General features: G+C 31.3%; 2 protein-coding genes across 2 annotated transcripts; both read left to right on the top strand.

Moving 5' to 3' along the window:
• Positions 1 to 6,044: 6,044 nt before the first annotated feature.
• Positions 6,045 to 9,381, top strand: LOC108476627 (sucrose transport protein SUC8). The gene is made up of 4 exons (XM_017778895.2): positions 6,045 to 7,507; positions 8,477 to 8,540; positions 8,644 to 8,687; positions 8,868 to 9,381. The coding sequence occupies exons 1-4, from the start codon at positions 6,116 to 6,118 to the stop codon at positions 9,042 to 9,044; spliced, it is 1,677 nt and encodes a 558-aa protein (XP_017634384.2). The 5' UTR covers positions 6,045 to 6,115; the 3' UTR covers positions 9,045 to 9,381.
• A 6,808-nt stretch (positions 9,382 to 16,189) lies between these two features.
• LOC108478491 (serine/threonine protein phosphatase 2A 57 kDa regulatory subunit B' beta isoform-like) lies at positions 16,190 to 18,602 on the top strand. Its single transcript, XM_017780952.2, has 2 exons — positions 16,190 to 17,681; positions 18,084 to 18,602. The coding sequence occupies exons 1-2, from the start codon at positions 16,638 to 16,640 to the stop codon at positions 18,426 to 18,428; spliced, it is 1,389 nt and encodes a 462-aa protein (XP_017636441.1). The 5' UTR covers positions 16,190 to 16,637; the 3' UTR covers positions 18,429 to 18,602.
• The last annotated feature ends 2,351 nt before the right edge of the window (positions 18,603 to 20,953 follow it).

Here is a 20,953-nt window from a genome sequence, read left to right as displayed (position 1 = left end):
AATTATGGATATGTAATAGGGGAAATTATTCGAGGACAATAAGCAAGGATTCGTCATGAAGAGCCACCAATGAGAGCTCAAAGAAGTTGTACTTGAAAAGTAAATTTTGAGAAAGGAATGGGAGTCTCACTCTTAGGATAAATATATTGTCCAAGTGATAGTATGTCTGGTAAAAATGTTCCTCATTGAGAAAAGTCCATTGTAGGCTCATTGCCACAGTGAAAATCATAAGGAGGAAGTGAGCAAAAAAGAGATGGCAGACTCGTATGGCCACAGGATAATAAGTCATTGTTTATTAAATGGGATAGGTGAGGCCCAGGTTAGTCTTGTGCATAAGGCGAATTATTGGAAGTAATCCCACCATTGTTGCCAAAGGGACAGATCAAGAATGGGTTCGCCAGAGTGGCGAGGTTAGTTGTAAATTAGCATAATACGAAAGTGTTAACAAGTCCTTCAAGACTATCGTAAGGAAGAAGAAGTTCGCTAATGACTAGTCCGATCATGAAAGTTTACTAAAAAGGTATGTCTTAAGAACATTTGGGTAGATAGGGGAGAAAGCTAGTATAGAGGTACAAGATGGTAGACAAGCATACAACCAATTAAAATAGTGGTCATTGAACACCCCGTATATGGTAAGTCTGAAAGAGGAAAATGTAACTTGTAAGGATAGGACTCACAGATGTGGCAAGGTGTTTTCATTTCAACCGAATAGAAAGTTTGACCAAAGAGGGCCTTTAGGAAGTTGATTGGCTAAAAGGGTTGGGTGGAGTCCGCCACCCTAACAAAGTAAACTTACCATGAGCAAGTAAGGAGCATTTTATTTATGTTAGTTTATTTTATACTTTTTCCTTTATGTGATAAGGTTTAACTATGCTATAATAAGGGAACTCACTAAGTTCATAGGAACTTACAGCAGGATGCTGGTGTTCGTAGGACTTGCAAGGATAATCAAGGACTTGGAGAAGGGACCAAGCCAGATGAAAAGAAATCAATGATCGCAGGAAGTTTAGAGTCATGTACATAGAAAAGGGGTACTATTAGAGGATTCACCTTAGAATCAATGACAACTAAGCCATATAACATGTTTAGGATCTAGATTTTTAGGACAAATAGTCTTTAGCTAAATTTTAAAGAGTCATTTTGTAAATAGACAATCTGAATAACAATAGGAACAATTTGAAGGATTGAACATTCGGTAGCTTACAACCTTAGATGTAAGAATTATTGTTTTATTAGATAGTTTTATTTTTCGACTGTTTTATATCAATTCAGTTAAAAGTTATTAAGTATAGGTTCAATTGTGACACTCCATACCTGGATCCAGTGGCCAAGTCGAGCGTGGGGTGTTACACTAAGTCATGTTATGTGTCGGATTTAATACGAGAAGACAAGTTGTAATAGTAAATAACCTAAAAGGTCCATAGTCTAATCGAAATTGAGCAAGTTAATTAAAATACTATTATGTCGTCTATCAAGTCAAATTAGAGAGATACATTATGCTGAGCATTAAAGTGGATGAATCCCAAAGGATAAAAACATAGATGTAACTAATTGGATTGATAGTACATCAGACAGGACCCAAGTAGAATAAGTCCTAGTCTCGGTTATGGATTTATTCACTTGTGACATTCATAGTGTGTCTTACCTAAATTTTGAGTAAGCTATGTGTGCATGACTTGTATACTTTGATGTATTAAAAGCCTAAGTTCAATTGGTAATAGAGTTGAAAGTTGGTATACGTTAATTTTTGCATGACATAGCTTCATTTACAATAGAATTCATAGCCTAATAAAGGGTAAATGATATTCTCTCTTTAGCATTACATGATAGATGGAAAAGTAACATGGCCAGGGGTTATTTGTCAACTTTCCATGGAGGATGAAACAGTTCCCATGAGATAAAATATGATCATATTGGGAGAACAAATTTTATTCTAAAGTGATTAATGATGTCCTATAAGGGTAACACACATATGAGAAGGTCATTAGACAAGCACTTGACATAGTAGCTTTTGTAATGATATATAATGTGGAGAGCTCAACCATGGTACTTTAGTGGAATGACTCCATGACTAAATAATATTATCATTAATAGGCGAAATGTCAGAACTTGATTATAGAAAACTGATTTCTAATGTGACTTCAGGGTGTTAGTATAAAAAACTACAATAAAATTTGAAATAAAGTAATTCTATATTATATATTTTGCATAAGAATATTTATTTTGTCTACTATGAATAAAAAAATCTTTGCAATTAATGATCAAACTTTAGTTCAGTTGTCATTATTTCTATTAGCCTATTGCAATAATTAAGAAGACGTGAGTTTGAGTGTGCTTAAATACGTATTTTCCTCCAATTTAAGGGTGAGGGAGTTATAGTTGTACAAAAAACTTTATAAGCATAATTAAGACCATATAATATACTAAAAATAAAAAATATTACTTATAAAAATAAAAATAAAAATAATTAAAAATACCATAAATTCAATCACACAAGATGCGTGTAGAACCTATACGTACATAAAATAGAAATGTTAATTTAAAAATAACATATAATAAATAATAAAATGTATGATCTGAAACTAATTAATAATAACATATGAAATATGTATGATAGTAAAATGAAAAGAAATTGACTAAAATACTAATTAAATAAAATTTAAATATGTAAATACATCGTATTAAGAATTCTAAATGCACTACAATTGTTTATCTTGTTGTTGTGTCACCAATCTTGAATTGATGTAAAATTGACTTGTGACACCAACTCAATCAACAACATTATAAATATATATACAATTGATGAATATAATAAAGTATGCATGATAAAATTAAAATGCAAACATTAAATTAAAATGAAGTTTTAGTTTAGGATAAAATTATTGTTTTATTAATGTAAACAACATGGGTTCAAATCCATCACATGCAGTTTTTTATTGTTTTAAATAAAAGAATTTATTACCCTAAAATAATATAACTTATTTTAATTACAAAATGATATTTTCATAATTTACCTAACTGAATTACTACTCGGTTGATTCGTGATGCCAACTCAATTAATGACTTAAATAATAGTAAGTTTAGATACATGGTAGTGGCATAAAAAGTTTTTATTTCACTAGATTTAGACCGCATTAGGATCTTTTTGGAAAATTGTTCTATTCATTGTTAGTGAAATAAAAGACTTCATATCATCAGAATATATATATATATATATATATATATTTTAAAATGTATTCCTATAACAATTTAAAATAAATAAATAATTATCTACACTATACTTCAAGTGCTTGATTAAGTTAGTGCACGATCACTAAGTCCAATTTAGTTGTGACATCATAAAAAGCCATTAATTTTACAAAATAACAAATATTATTTGAGGATGTTTTTGTCTTTATAATTTATTTTATATAAAATGTATAAAAAAAAAGAACACATGAAAATGATAGAATTTGAACTTAAAATATCATCATGGTCTTTAATATCTTTATTGATATAGAGAATCAACAAGGAGGAAATAAGGAAGAGAAGGTGATGGTTATTTAGGGATCAGTTCACCTATAGCAAGCGAAAAGCTGAAGTACAGAGCTAAGAAGAGAGGGGAGGAGGAAAAGGGTTGGGGTATATACAGGGGAGATCCTTTTGTTTAGTAATGCCGTGTCATTGACAATACGTATAATAGATTATTCATGTGGTCGACTAAGTGGTAGGTCAATTACATGTCAGTTATCATCAAGTATAATACGATATAATCCTATTCTAATATTTTTTTATTGAAGTAGTATGAAATTATTATGTTTTGCTGATCTTTCAGTGATACCCTTTAAAGAATAAAGACCGGTGACAAACAATGGATGGCTGGAGATGACCAACTAGATGGTAATCATTGTGGGTATCCCTGAGAGCAAGCTGGATAGTTGTTGTTGAAGGGATAAGGTGAAAGACAATCCATACATGCTTGCTAGTCATTTGTGCTACCCATTCTCTAATCAGAAGTAGAGATAAAACAATCTTAATTTTACTTTTACAAAAAAAAATCTCATTTAATTTTTATATTAAATTTTATTCACATCCTCAATCTACTGTAATATAACATATTATTAAAATGATTAGCTACAAATTTTTAGATTCTTTATTCAAGTTCAGGTAAATAATGACGCAAACCTGTTCATTTCATGATTCAACACGTAATTCCATCTCATTAAAAAAAAAAAACCGCAACGCCATCAAAATTTACCGGTTCTTTTTGAGTAAATAAAAGATTATATATAAATTTTCATTATTTAATATAAAAGGTGGTTTTGATGTTTATGAAACTGTATACGTAATTTTTATTTTAATTTATTTTTACACCTATAAATATTAATTATTGATTATACAGTACTTTAATTTTATTGATCTCATTCTTTGGCAATAATGCTAACATCTTATTGGCTAATTTGTTACAATTTTAAACATTTACAACTAAATAAAAATAAATTTAGTTGTCTATAAAATAATAAATAAATCAAATAATTAACAATAACATGGAGTCATCTTGATAGAATCTTCTATCAGATGTAAATGAATTTTTCTGTCTATATTGTCTTAATTATCTTGCCTACGAGCTTGTTTTCTTTTCTGGGAATATGTTGTATACTACATTGCTTCAAAAGCTTCAACAAAGAATGTATTCTGCTTACCAAAGCAAAACTGGAATCTCCGCTTACTCCATCTTGAATGGTGCTGACTGCTTCAAGGCTGTCTGTCTGAATTAAGACTATCAATTCCTCTATCCAGGATAAGTTTCAACCCATCAAAAATACCCCAAAATTTAGAATCTAAAATTGAATATATCAGAATCAGAATCAAAGTTTTACATGCATAATTACATTAAATCAAAAAAATCATTACATTACGCGTCAAATTAAATTCTTGTGAATTTTTTTGAAGAAACTATGAGTATAAATATGACCACAATCATAATTGTGCATATGTGAATGAATTACAATCAAATATTAAAAGCACAATACTAAATAAAATATACTTATACAATCACCGTTTCATGTATAGTTTGAGTTTGAGTTGTACTAATCGCGTTTGTTATTTGAGAATTACCTTGTTATTATATTTCAAAAAAAAGTGATTTAAATAAAATATAAAATGAAGTCAAATTAAATATATATAACTAAAAGTCAAAAACCTCATGAGGAACAATCTTTTATATGATTTTAAAATTCATTATTCTTTTCATTTAGTTGCTACGGAAATTGGGCATTATTATTTTTATATATATAAATTTAATTATCATACATTATTCAGTGCCCATGTATTATGTTTTCGAGAGTGTGTAAATATAAAATATAGTATAGTAAAATTAAAAATTAAAATATAATTAAACAAAATTTACATATAATAGGATTAAAAATTCACCGATCACAATTAAATATAATAAGATTTAAACTTACAAACAATCATTTGTCAATCAACTCGCACATGATAATATCAAAACATTAATTTATACATTTCTTATCATATTTGTTCTTTTTGTTACAATTTTTAGAACTATCTATAACCCCTTCCTAACATTTAAATAGGAAGATAATGTGTTTTAGGTTTTAACGTACTCGAACTCTCATCCTCCTGCACCAACAGTAATAGTAATACCAATCAAGTTAATACAAAATCGGGAATGTTTGAATAATTTTAAAATAATACCTATTAAGTTTCGGTTTAGTCATGAGTGCATTATTAAGATAAAAGAGAGATTTGAAGAGGATATTGTTGGATGCAGAAGGAAGAAATGTATATCAGAATGGGTTACGTTATAAGGTATAATAAAAATGGTGAAAAGTAAAAGAATTATAAGTAGAGTAAAATTCACCAACTTTTGAAAGCCATTGCAGTTATATAGTCTCTTTTTACGGTAAAAAATTAAAAATGAAGATAAGTATAGCTTTCATGTATTACGTGGCTTAATAAATACGGGAGAGTAAAAGACAAAAGGAATTCAATTTCCTGTCCTAAAGATGGAAAACAGAATTTAAGGCAGTTTTACACGTTGACTATCATACTCCAGTTTCATTATTAATGGATTAAGCTTTATGTTTTATCTTCAATTTATTATAAATTCCCCATGCATTTCACTTGTTGTTTCCATCACCCAAACATCCCAGTTTCAGAATCAACTGCTAAAAAACAAGCTATGGAGAGTGGTGAGCCTAGCAAGAAATCTTCTTTTCAGCTTCAGAATCAACCTCCTCCTCCTCCTCCTTCTTCTTCTTCTCCTCCACGTCCTTTCTCTATAAAAAGTATCATCTTTGTGGCTTCCATTGCCGCCGGTATCCAATTCGGGTGGGCCTTGCAGTTATCCCTCCTTACGCCATACGTTCAACTCCTCGGTATCCCTCACAAATGGGCTTCTCTCATTTGGCTCTGTGGACCCATCTCTGGGATGCTAGTTCAACCCATCGTTGGTTACCACAGTGACCGTTGCACCTCCCGTTTCGGCCGTCGCCGCCCTTTTATAGCTGCGGGAGCCGTCCTGGTGGCTACTGCGGTGGTCCTTATAGGCTTCGCGGCTGACTTAGGTTATCTCTTTGGGGACAACCTGGCTACTGAGACGAAGCCGCGGGCCATTGTGGTGTTCGTGATAGGGTTTTGGATCCTAGACGTGGCTAACAACATGTTACAAGGTCCATGCAGAGCGTTACTGGCTGATATCTCCGGGAACAGCCAGAAGAAAACGCGGACGGCGAACGCATTCTTTTCGTTTTTCATGGCCGTGGGGAACGTGCTTGGTTTCGCTTCCGGTTCCTACACCCGCCTCCATAACATCTTCCCTTTCACCACCACGAAAGCTTGTGATGTTTACTGTGCGAATCTCAAAAGCTGTTTCTTTTTCTCAATTCTGCTTTTGCTGACCCTCACAACCATCGCTCTCACATACGTGCATGAAAAGCCCTGGTCGCCGGAACCTGGAAATGCCGGTAACCTAGGTGGCTGTGAGATTGAGGATGAGGAAGCAGCGGCAGCAGAGACGGCCCCGGTTCCCTTCTTTGGGGAAATATTCGGTGCACTGAAAGACTTGAAAAGACCTATGTGGATTCTCCTCGCGGTGACGTGTCTCAATTGGATTGCATGGTTCCCTTTCTTGTTGTTCGACACTGATTGGATGGGCAGAGAGGTGTACGGTGGGGATTCACAGGGAAACATCCTCGTATTGAAGCTGTACAATAATGGGGTACATGCAGGCGCGTTGGGGCTCATGTTGAACTCTGTGGTGTTGGGTTTCACGTCCCTTGGTGTGGAGCTCTTGGCGCGTGGAGTTGGAGGGGTCAATAGGCTTTGGGGGATTGTCAATTTCCTGCTTGCTGTTTGTTTAGCAATGACAGTTTTGGTGACCAAATTGGCTGAGTCAAGCCGACGGTTCATCACCGTGGACGGTGTCACAGTCCCTTTGCCGCCACCAGCAGGTGTCAAGGCCGGTGCATTATCTCTATTCGCAGTACTGGGGGTACCCTTGGCTGTGAGTTCATTCTTCTCTCCACTTACCCCTTGTTTCAGTTACAAATATTAATTAACCCACTTTGAAATTTGAAATCATCGTGGTCCGTGGAAGCATCTCTTAAGTTTTACGGGAGTTTGCGAACCTTCTGTTCGATTAAATGCTCAAGAGAGCTCCTGTTCCTAAACTTCAAATACTTCTTTTGCTGATTATCTCTTGTTCTAAGTCCCCGTCAGAGCGATAAACTTGCTATTAGCAGTTAGAACACGGCATGGTAACACTTGATTTGAATGCGTGATGCTACTGTGCCGTGCTGTCGTTATGTGACTAGATTCTTAGTGATCCAGTCAAAAAATGCAGCTATGGCACAGTAAAGTTGCCCCACGGCCCACCGCCCACGCATCCAGACGAAGAAACCGAAGATGACTTTCCCCCCTAGCATTGCTCATAAAACTTTTGGGCCTTTTTCATTTTATCCATAAAAATACAATATTTCTAGTTCTTTTTTGTTTCTTTATTCCTTTTGAAGGAACTGGAACTAGTTCTTTTTGTTTGTTCTTCCAAGTATCGTAAATACCTCTCAATGTGTGATAAATATGTTTGGGAGTATATGGACCAAAAAAACTGTTTGGGAGTATATAGGCATACTATTTTTTTGATACTTTCAATGGCCATTTATTGCATTTTAATATATGGGATTTCATTTTCCTTGTCAATTTCTGTCTTCTTCTGTACATCACTTGTTTTTTCCTCTAGTTGAAAGTAACTGACCAGTGGATACTGTTCTTGTTCACTCAGTTGAACTAGCCAGTTTGATGAATTTTTTAAACATTAATTTAATGTAAAAATAAAGATATTAAAATTAAAACGTTTTCAGTTCATTTGGAATTCATTGTGGAATAATAGGCTTCCATTAGGGAAAATTTTTTGCTAAATGAATGAATGTTTTGACAAGCTCAAGGGTAATGATTTCCTATTTTACTTTTGCAGATAACTTACAGCATCCCTTTTGCAATGGCATCCATATTCTCTAGCTCCTCTGGTGCAGGCCAAGGTAAATTTTTGCTATAATCCTTTTTCCAGGCAGGCTGAAAATAACATGGTATAGCCCAATCCTCCTTTCAAACTAAAAATGATTCTCATTTACTCTGAAACAGGACTTTCTTTGGGAGTGCTGAATCTTGCTATAGTAATACCACAGGTAATATTTTCCATCACTGTGTACTCTAGCTGTTACTCAATTTGTTTCTATGGTTATACCATATCAAGAATTCTTCAAGTACATGGAAATATTGAAATAAATATGTATAACACTGGGTACTTGAAGAAATTGAGTAGGACAAGATTCATTGCAACTTTGGGAATGATTTTGACGTTACAGATATTGGTGTCACTGGGGAGTGGACCATTTGATGCAATATTTGGTGGTGGAAACCTTCCAGCATTTGTACTAGGAGCAATTGCAGCAGCTGCAAGTGGAACATTTGCCCTAACCTTGCTCCCATCTCTACCCCCTGATGTCCCTGCTGCCAAGACTGTAACTGCTGGCTTTCACTAACAGTTGTGCATCCTGTAGTTCCATCTTTCCCTTCTTCTTTTGTTATTATATAAAACACCGAACAATGAATCCTAACCGGCATTTTTTTAATGTAAAAGAAATGCCAAGGCTTAGCTCAAATGGCTTATTTTGGTACTAAAATGTATGAATAGCCAAAATGGCCATTTTAGTTTTAAAACTCAAAAAAAAAAAGAGTGTAAGTGTGTATGCTTGCTTAAGTAAGCATTATAGGTATGATGTTTTGGTACATCATGCCAGGTATTGTAAAATGTATCAACAGCCAAAATGGCTGTTTTAGCCCTAAAATCAAAAGAGGCTGGAAAGTGTGTGTGCTTAAGTTGCTCCATAGTTTTTTTTTATATTTAGTTCCATTGCACGCCAGTTTTCCGATACTGAACATGGTCTACGCTAGCAAAGAGAGATCAGTTGGAAGAAATCTCATTGAAAGGTCCTCCATAACAATAGTTGCGTACTAAGTTGGGTTGAAGATGAGCTTAGATAAGGAAAGGCTTGATATTAGCATCTAAATATCTCCCACATGTCCAAATTTTATAACATGAATAATCTCAAGTTTATCCCAATTTTCAGTCCAGTCCTTTCAGTTTAGAAACGTCTACTTGATGTTTCATTTCGTCTACTAATGTTACACCACATTATTATGACATGTGTCAAAATTAAAAAAAAATATTTTATTTAAACGAGAAATGTTTGATAAGTGACACCACACAATAATGCAAAAAGAATTTAGGCCTTCACCTGACTCCCCACCTGTACGTAGGTTTATAGACAACATCAAAACCATAGAATCTGTTTCATTTAATCTTAAAATTGTATTTAATTATCACATTCACATTTCTTTTTTTATTCAGTTTGGTCCTAAAGTTGCAAATTATTATACTAGTTAGTCCAACTCTTTCTTTGGTACCACAAAAAGTTAACGTGGCGCATTGTGAAAACGTCACATCACACAAGATTTATTATGTAAAATATATTCAAAAATAAAATAATAGAAAATTCTCAAAAATTAAAAATATCGTAAAAATTTTAAAAATTTAAAGAATATAATAATGTAATTTTGGAAATACGTAAAACTAAAAAAAGAAACACAAATATGTGAATTTTTCAAAAACAATCCAAGATTCCTTTTTATATATTGCTATTATTATTATTAACTAAAGTTTACTTCTTCTTTTTTAAATGCATTATTATTATTTTTTACTTTTTAGGTTTTTATTTTTTGAGCGCACAAAGTTTTTAGAATACAACCAATGATCAAATTGGTCAAAATTATTAATTTTTGTTTGTTCGGTTTGATCAGTTTGTTCAAGAATAAATTGTTAAAATTTTTTATAAAAATTTAACAAATAAAAAATTGTTTAAAATAGAGAAAATAAGGTTCAAATTGATTTTTAGCTTGATTCAACTAATTTCGAGTAGTTCAGGAGACAACCAGTTTAACACCTCTCTTTGGATCAGTACTTCGATTGGTTGATCCAGTTTAAACAACTTTGTTTTCACATTTTTCCTAGCACGCCATGTCAACAATTCTATAAATAGAAGAAAGGATTAGACTAAATGTGTGTTTGAGGATCAAATTGATAAAAATTGTTAAAAAGAAAGATTAAATTTATTAAATTTTTAGAATTAAAATCAAATTAATAAAATGTGTAAATATTGAAAAATAAAATGTTATTATACAAATTAAAAAGACATAACGGTTTAATAGAAAATGATCGAAACTGAATTGATGAGACATGTTAGTGATGAAATTAAAAAAATTGTAATTTGATGATGAAAATAGAAACATATTAGTAATGGGATGACATAATAATATGATTTACCCTTAAAATCTCTAAAACATACTTAAAAGTTAAATTCTAGTACTTATCACTAACATTGTTATATATGAAGTGATGTGACATACTTCTCTGCTCACAAAGTCTAGTTCCAAAATAGAAAATAATTATTTTATTTTTAACAAAAAAGTGTGGCATGTGACACCACACAATGACGCCACGTGTCAAGACGAAATTAAAATTTTAAACTAATTTTTAAAAGATTTTCTTATATATTTAAGATGTTTTCTTATATATTTTATTTCTTTAAATAATTATTATAAATTTGTAGGATTTGTTAGGATTAAGAGTATATTAATTTTTTTTAAAAAATTCTATCTAAGTAATATTATGTATTTTAAATATTATTAATTTTAACAAATAATTCTTTTTAGGTTTGCTTGTAAGTTTTGGATTTAAGCATTTAAAAAAAAGTTGTTTGATAAAAGGATGCATCAATTAATTTTGCTCAAAAAACAGTGTTTTGGGTGAAAAATTTTGAAATATTTTATATAAAGTCTAGAACTATCTATAACTATTTACTAACCTTTAAATATGAGAATTTTATCCTGAAAAATCAATACGTTAAATCATCATATCAAACATGGAAAAGTAAAGGACTCATGAAGGCAAATAGGAAAGTACTCGAGCGAATCGAGTCTTAGAGGATTTGAAAAAGTGAGTTCAACTAATTCAAGGGACAAAGGGTAAAAGTGAAAAGAGAGAAAAGAAACATGTTGAGTCTAAAAGAAACATGTTGAGTCTAGTGCCTTAAGTATAGTTTATTTCGTCATTTATATTTGTAATTTTTTGAACAAATTGATTTAAAAAAAAAATTATTATTCACATTAATATCTTTTGTATCTATCATTGACGATTTTTGCATGTAAAATAAAATGTAAGCAAATATTGGCTTATCGATTACCTAATGTTTAACTAATAATAAGTTGCATTTATGTGGTCAGATCGTATTGCAAGAAGATAACTTGTATTAGTAGGTAATCTAAACATAGTTTGATGAACTGAAATTGAACAAATTGGTTAAATGACTATTATATCGTCTGTCAAGTTTTAGATCTGGTGCCCTAAGTGTAGTATTTCCGTCTATGTAGACTTCTAGTTTTTCAAACAGATTGATTTAATAAAATTATCCATGGATCACATCAATACCATTTATATATCGTCCTCCCGTGGTTTTTGCATGTAAAGCAAAATGGAAGTAAATATTAGCTCACTGGTTGTCTAATGTTTAACTAATACTAAGTGGTATTACGTGATCGGATCATAATATGAAATGACAACTTATATTAGTATATGAATCTAAACATGTCCTTAGTCTAATCGAAAATGACCAAATCAATTGAAAGACTATATTTCGTCTATCAAGTCCAATTAATGAGATGATTTATCTTGAGCATCAAAGTGGATGACTCTTAGAAGATACAGTCATAGATTTGATTGACTGGACTGACGGTACATCGGACTAGACCCAAGTAAAATAGATCTTAAATTTGTTTATAGATTTAATCACTTGTGACGTTCATAGTGTGACATACCTTAATCCTAAGTGGATGATGGACTATGTACTCGTGTACTTTAATATAAGTAAAAGCTTGAGTTCGAATAGATAAAGAACCAAAAGTTGATGCGTTGGGTATACGATTTCTGTAGTATGTAGCATCATTCACAATAGTGGAATTCATAGCCCAAGCCATGGGTAAATGATATCCTTTCATCGGTATTACATTATAGATGAGAAGTAAACGTGGTCATGAGTCGTTCGTCTTTATGATAAATGACTTAATTACTATTTGATAGTAATTTACTTTTCATGAATGAAGATGTAATGGTTACCATGAGATAACATAAGATCATATTGGGAGAACAAATTTATCCCAAAGAGATTAAGAATACCCTATGAGGGTAACACACTTATGATAAGGTCATTAGACAAACACTAATCGAGTAGCTTTCATAACGGTATGCCATCAAGGAGAGCTCAGTCATGATACTATAGTGGGATGACTTCATGACTAAATAAGTTTATAATTAATAGGCTAAAAGCTAAAAATTAATCATAAATAATTTTAGCCCTAATTACATATGTCTAATTGGTCCATGTATTAGCTCGTTGAAATCAAAAATGGATTGCATACCGAATCAAATTAACATAATTGAATAGAAATAAAAAGGTTAGAGAAATGTGTTACATTCGGAATTGAATATGATTTCTCACTAAGTATGGAAATGATCTGAAAATTAATTGAAGTATTTTGAATTATTATTTAATTAAATAATTGAAAATCGAAAATGGAATTAAATTAATTGATCATGATGAACTCGTTAAATGTAGAAATTAAATATATTTTCTCATAGATTTTTACGATAAAGTTATCATGATTTTAACGGAATTAGAATTGAGTTAAGAAATTTATTTAATTTAAATTAATTTAATAAATAATGTCTATTTTGAGAAATATAAAAAAATATGTACTGGTTGAATTAAATTATAAAGTGTTGGGTTAAAATTTAAGAAGTACATATAATTGCACTTAATACAAAAGAAACATGAATTCTCATCATAATACATAGGGAAGCATACCCTATTAGCCGCCCCTTTCCTAGTTCAATTAAGGGATTGGTTTTTTTCTCTCTTTATTAAATAGACATTAAATGTATTCTACTAATTCAATTAGGGTTTTACTTCCTCTCTCTATAAATAGATGGTACCTGTAGGGCTAAAAATAGAATAAGTTACACAACTTTTGAGATATTGTTGTTCTGCCTGAAAATAATGAGAATTTATTTCTAAGTATAAATTCTATTTTTTAGGAATAACAATTCTATCGGTTTCTATAAGAGAGAGATTTACTTTCCTACTGAAAGTAAGAAAATTATTTTTGATTTTGTATTTGATTCGAAATTATTCAAGCTCACACTTAAAACAGTTCATGGCATAAGAATAGTGGAGAAGGTCGTTTGGTTGAAAGCCAGGAACGACAATGACCCGTCTTGCTCAAAGCACGAGTATATTTCGAGAAAGTTTATTGCTATAAATATCACAAACCAACTCAATTTTCAAAATTTTATTTTTTCGTTGTGCAACAAAAACATTTTTGAACTGTATTTTTTTTTCCAACATCAAGTTCAAATGGTGAGATACCTTTTCTTGGGTATCGGAGTGATTTACTCCCAGAAGATAAAGAGATGTGATTGTTTAGATTAGTAACACATCAAATATGACTCAAGTCAAATTAATCTTAGATTTGTTTTTGAATTAATTCACCTGTGATGTTCATGGTGTGACATAACTTAATCTTGAGTAAGTTACTAGCTATGTGTATGTAACTTTTATACTTTGATGGATTAAAAACTAGAGTTCAAATAACTAAAGAGTCGAAAATTGGTACGTTGGGTATACGACTTTTGGATGATGTAACTTTATTCACAATAGTGGAATTAATAGCTCAATAAACGATAAATGATATCCTCTTATTAGCATTATAGGGCATATGGAAAAGTAACGTGGTCACCAGTCATTTATTTAGGTTAAATAATTTAATTACTATTTGTTAGCAATTGTCTTTTTTCATAAAGGAAGATGTAAATATTACCATGAAATAAAATAGGATCATATTGAGAGAACGAAATTAACCCAAAGAGATAAAGATATCAAATAAGGGTAACACACTTATGGCAATGTCATTTTTTTGGCAAAAAATGACAAGGTCATTGGACAAGTACGTATTAAGTTGTTTTTGAGATGATATATAATAAGGGAGAGTCCAATTATGGTACTTTAGTGGAATGACTTCATGTTATAATTAATAGGCAAAGAGCCAGAATTTAATTACAAATAATTGAACCTTAATTATACATATGTCTAATCAATCCTTTTACTTGATTGATATAACCCAAAATAAATTTGATAAAGAATTGATACTATGGAATAAATGAAAACGACAATTAAGAGAAATAGATCACATGTATCACTATCCATAGTGAATGAGCTTTCTCATTAAGCACAAAAGATGACATAGAAATTAAATTAATTTATTCAATTATTATTTGATTGCAATTAAATAATTGAAATTTAAAGTGAGAATTAAATTAATTAGTCATTGTAGTTTTATTGAATGAGACAATTAAATATATTTCCTCATAATTTTAATATAACAAAGTTGTTATTACTTTAACAAAATTATAATCGGTGAGAAAATAATTTAATTGAGAAATTTAGTTAATTAATTAATCAATATTTTTAAAAATAGAAAAATAGTTATTGGGTTGGATAAATTATAAGTGTTAGTTAACATTCCAAATTACATATATAATTGTACCCAATACACAAGATGGACTCGAGAGCTCATCCATGTGAGAGGGGTGGCAAAGCCTATTATTTCTTAAGGTATGTCGTCGCCTCTTAGTATCCCATATATAAAGGAATAATGTATTTTTTATTAAAATATTATTATTTAATTACCCTTTATTTAAATAAAATTATTTTATTTTTTTACTATAAATAAGAACTATGAGATGATCTAAAAACACACAAAAATACAATCAATTAAACATTATTAATCTATAAAAAAAATAGTGTTAATTTATTTGCAAGAATAGTCTCTGATTCGTGTAAAGAGAAATTAACTTTTCTTTTGAAAGGTACTCTCCTCATAAATACAAAATGAGAGAGAATGCGTCAGGGACTAGTAGATAAAAAAGCTATCATTTGTATTTCTTTTCTAAAGACAGAACTTGATATTATTGGTAAAGGCTAAGATTGTGGCGTAAGTTATGAGATTATTTTGATTTTAAATTTATTTTAATAATTTGTATGGAGATGATTCTAAATATAAATGATTAAATATATAATATTATTTATATTATACTTGTACTTATAATTATATTAATTACGGCATATTTATGATGCGAGTGTTAAAACAAAATCATGTAGAAAATGTATTTATAAAAAATATAAAATAACAAATCAAGCTTTATAAAAAAATATTTTTATCATTACTTAATTAAATCAGTACTGTCGCACCTAACTTAATAAAAGATAAAAGATTTAATATTAGTAAAGATTTATAAAATTTAAAAGAAAAAAAAAAAGAGAGAGAGGGAGAAGGTAAATGGTTGAACCCAAGACACGTGAAAACATGAATGGTCATATCTAATATATTTGTGGAGTTGTTAGTGAGAGGAGTTAGGACAAAAACTGCTTTGATCTTGTAAAAGATCCCGTGTGTTTGATGTTTTGTGATGTATGTATATATGGTCCCAAGCTGCAAAAAGAAATGCTTTGGGCAGTGAGTTGGTGAGCCACATGACTTGCATTGCATAGGGATTTAACTTTGGATGTTGTCCTCTTCTTCATCACCCCCCTTACAAGCTGCTAACTGCCTACAAACTCACTATGCACATAATGAATCACATGAAAGATGATTTGATGAACACCATTAAGATTCCTTCCTTCCTACCTTCATTAATATATATTTAAATAATTTATTAATGATGGTATACAAATCCTATTATCCATGCATGTTAATCTCATCTCATAGTGAACTTTTATGCTATTGGGCGACATTTCAATAGTTTTGTTCATCGGATTTTACAACATTCATTTCTTGTCCATAAATCATATCACTGTCCTTTTGCCTTTTGTTGTTGTTGCTTACTATCTAATACCTCTGTCTTTCCTTGGGCCAACAAAGTAACATTAAGAGCAAAAAAGGCCAGCCAAGGAAAGGGAAAAACAATGGGCATTCGGAGGGATTCCCCCAAGAACTCACCCAGTAAGAAAACTACTCTCAAGCATCTCTTTGATCTTGATCCCAAGCCTTATGTCGGAAGTCCCCTTCCCAGTCCCCGCCGTGGTGGTGGTGGTACTGATTACGAGCACGATGGAATCCTGTCTGCTATCTCTTATTGCAACTCGGTTTTCACTTTCACCGACCCTCAGGAATCGCCTTCTCAGCAAGATCTCAAGCGCCTTAAGCTTATGGATGTTGTCTCTCTGCTCAAATCACCAAAGAAGCCATTGCAAGAACAGCTTTTGTCACCTCTAATGTCCATGGTGTCTGTCAATCTCTTCAGGCCACTTCCTCCACCTTCCAAAACTTCCATCGTCTCTGCCTTGCCTGATGATGAAGAACTCTCCACTTTCACACCTCTATGGCCTCACTTGCAGCTTGTTTACGATATTCTCCTTAGGCTTGTTCTTAACGTGGATTCCAAGAAACTTAAAGATTACATCGATCACCAATTCATTCGGAATCTTCTTTACTTGTTTCAATCCGAAGACCCCAGAGAAAGAGAGAGCTTGAAGAACGTTTTCCATCGTATATATTCGAGGTTCACTTCATACAGATCGTTTATGAGGAAAGCTATGAACGATGTGTTCTTGCATTACGTTTTCGAGACCGAAAAGCATTGTGGGATCGGCGAGCTGCTAGAGATATGGGGAAGCATCATTAATGGCTTCGGTGTTCCGTTAAAGGAAGAGCACAAGCTTTTCTTGATGAGAGTGCTACTTCCGTTGCATAAGCCTAAGGGTCTGCAGGTTTACCATCGGCAACTGGCCTATTGCGTTTCTCAGTTCGTGCAAAAAGAGCCTGCACTTGGAGGAGTCGTGGTTAGGGGGATTTTAAGGTACTGGCCCATCACTAATTGTCACAAAGAAGCTCTACTTATTGGCGAATTGGAGGAGCTCGTTGAGAATATCGATCCCGATCAGTACCGAACGTTGGCTTTGCCGTTATGCTCTCGAATTACGCGATGTTTCAACAGTTGCAACTCACAGGTAAGCTTCATGATGCTACTTCCTCTGCAACATAACTTGAAATATGAAATACAACTAAGGAGAAGTTAAAGAATCAAGTTTGAAAACTGTTTGCCCTTTGTTTCATAGTGGAACCGTTGAGGATCATCATATGAAATCTGTCAAATATTACGGTTAGGCTTATGGCAGGGGTCTACTCTTGTTTAACAATCAATCTATATAACTCCATCATAAATCCTCAAACATTGGTCCCTATTTACTAATCCATACATGCTTCCAAGCAGACGTTTAACATCAAAGATGATGGAATGATTTGATTGGAAGGATACTTTAGTTTAAGGATTCAATTGAATGTGGACCATAATTCGGGTACTTCCAGTGAATTAACCCTTTTTATATACAATTGAAAATCACATGAATCAGGTAGCAGAGCGAGCACTATATGTGTGGAACAACGAGCAGTTCGTGAAGATGGCATCGGAAGCCATGGAAGAAGTGTTTCCTGTGGTAGTGGAAGGCATGGAGAAGAACCTAAAGCTGCATTGGAGCAAAAGCGTAAAGCAACTAACGGAAAATGTGAAGGCCATGTTGGAAGAAATGGATCCACCCTTATACGATAAGTGCCTCCGAGAAATCCATCACCGGGAATCCGAAGCTCATCGTGAGCAAGTCAAGCGCCAACAGAAATGGGATCAAATAGAAACGGCTGCAACTAAGCACAGCCACTTCCTTCAACCAACAAAAACCATATGTGTTTCTTCCCACTGAATTACAATTTACAAGCTTTGGTTTCACAGCCAACCAATTAACATCAAATCTTACTATATATACACATATATATAATAAATATATATGTTTTGTTATATTTTATTAGATTATGTATGAAGAATTTTGAGTAAATTAAATATTTATTGTTATTAATATGATAAAAAACATTGGACCCATACAAATTTCTTTTGTCGAAATTAACTATCTATTATCAATAACTGTGATTAATTTTCTCGCTGTACGTACTTTTTGAAGAGAAAAACAATTAGTCATAAAATGCACAATGGATGAGGATCGAACCCTTGACTTCATAATTAAGGGATGACTTGAGTCTCATAATTATAAAAATATTATTATTATATGTATGAAAAAAAGGTTATATAAGTGAATCTCATTAGGGGTGAGCGTTTGATCGAATAGTCGAATTGAGTAAAAAATTTTCGAGTTAATAATTCATATTCTATCATCCAAACTTGATTTGAATTTTTTAATCGAGTTGAGTAAAATGTAATTTGAGTCAAGTCGAATCAAGTGAATTTGTTTGAGTTAAATTAAAAATTAAACATGTAAAATTAAAACTTTGTTGTAGTATAACTAATTCTTGAAAACTTTTTCAAAATAAAAATAATAAATATTTTAGCACTATAAACTTGAATCATTAATTAAATTTTTGGTTCCCAAAATTATTATTTTAGAAATTTTAAAATTTCGAATTTTCTTCATTTAAAATTTATATATATATTTTTAAAAATATAAATTTTAGAATTTTTATAAATATTTTGAAATTTAAAAATTATTTTAGTTTTTTAACAATTTATTTAAGAAAGCTCAATTTGTTTATTTTCAAAATTAACAGGATCAAATGAGTATTTATACCAATTTATTATTAGAATTATAAAATTCAATTTAACTCGAACTCGAACTCGAATTACTTATTCGAGTTGACTCAAACAACTCGATTCAATTAACTGGAAATTAATTTTTTTAATTTTTTCAAATCGAATCAAATTTTGTTAATCCATAAATCTTATAATTATAAATATATATATATATATATATATATATATATATAACAACTGTTTTCATTTCACTGCCAACCTGACGAGATTCCGTAAGTATACATATAATTGGACAGCTATAGAGGTGAAGTAGAGTTGATTTGGTGGTTGACATGTTTCAATTTCATTACTATTTCACAATATTTATCATTTTAAATTATTTTATTTGCATTATAGACCTCAATTAATATTATTTCGTCAACTACTGAAACCAATAATAGAAAGCTGGTAAAATTTATGACTATTTACACACTTCCATTGAGTTGTTAACCTACTATCTTATCTAATTTTGTATTAAAATTGTTTTAAATTTAATTATTAATTATTTTGTAAATAGTTAAAATTACATATTTTATTTAACCAAAATTTTGAAAAGATTAAATTATTTTTTAATTTTAAACAAAAAATTATAAAGTAAGTTTTCTATTTAGCAAAAGGGGTGCTAACTGCTAAGCCCTTGCCTGCATTTTTCGCTACGCACATAATATAATTTACTTAAAATACATGAAATTATATACATCCTCTAAACATGCAATAATCCTCTTGGAAAAAAATAATTACTTGACTTCAATGAGTTTAATATATGATATATACAAGAGAGTTATGTTTTCGTAAATGTTTTTGAGTCAAATATGAATTTTTTTAAAAAAAAATTAAAGAATCGAAATAATATAAAAAAAGGTAACGTAAAACTTAAACTCTAAAATTTTTTTACTGGTTTGCAAAGATGGTCATATAGGTAGTGATGCTGATTAGGCGGGACGGGTGTGGGGCGCTCCTTTCGCGCCCATCCCCGTCAAGAATTTTTATCTCCATCATTTCCATATGACTCGCAAGATTAAAATTATTTCACGTGGGTCCTTAAATCTACCTAATTTCTATTATATTCGCTCCGGGACTTATTTCATATAATATATTTATAAATATTAATTAAATAAATATAAACTAATTTTTTGATGAAAAAAGAACGAAATATCTATCCTTCAGACTTTTATCACATATGTGAAATTATTCTAATTGTCACAATTTAAAAAAAAAAGTCGTCGCTACCCTTTAATTAGTAAATAAAATATAACTTCAACATGAGTTTAAAAAATTTAGAAAATAAAATCCTTACATAATATTCAAATACAAATAAGGTCTCAAATACATCATAAATGACACAAGTGCAAAAATTAAATACTATTAAGATAATTATTAAATTATTTTTATAAATATTTATTTTTTAAATATGCTTATTATATTATTCAGGGCAAGTGGGGATGAGGTGGGTACAAGATTATACCAACGCTTGCCCCACCACTCACTGCGGGTCTAATTTTTTTTCTCCATCTTACCCCACCACCAGCGAAACTTGTACCCTTCCCTTCCAGTTAAGTGCAAAGTGGGCTGGGATCCCAAAACCCACCCCACTGACATCCTTAAATAAGAAAAGATTCATTTCTAATTTTATTTATAATTTAACCC

The sequence above is a fragment of the Gossypium arboreum genome, chromosome 5 (assembly GCF_025698485.1).
Source record: "Gossypium arboreum isolate Shixiya-1 chromosome 5, ASM2569848v2, whole genome shotgun sequence".
Lineage (NCBI taxonomy): Eukaryota > Viridiplantae > Streptophyta > Magnoliopsida > Malvales > Malvaceae > Gossypium > Gossypium arboreum.
This window is presented reverse-complemented; position numbering and strand designations above follow the sequence as displayed.

Coding starts and splice junctions, on each gene's coding strand:
- LOC108476627 (XM_017778895.2), top strand. CDS start 6,116: ATGCATTTCACTTGTTGTTTCCATCACCCAAACATCCCAGTTTCAGAA. Junction 7,508..8,476: donor TACTGGGGGTACCCTTGGCT/GTGAGTTCATTC, acceptor TTACTTTTGCAG/ATAACTTACAGCATCCCTTT. Junction 8,688..8,867: donor TTGCTATAGTAATACCACAG/GTAATATTTTCC, acceptor TTGACGTTACAG/ATATTGGTGTCACTGGGGAG.
- LOC108478491 (XM_017780952.2), top strand. CDS start 16,638: ATGGGCATTCGGAGGGATTCCCCCAAGAACTCACCCAGTAAGAAAACT. Junction 17,682..18,083: donor TCAACAGTTGCAACTCACAG/GTAAGCTTCATG, acceptor CACATGAATCAG/GTAGCAGAGCGAGCACTATA.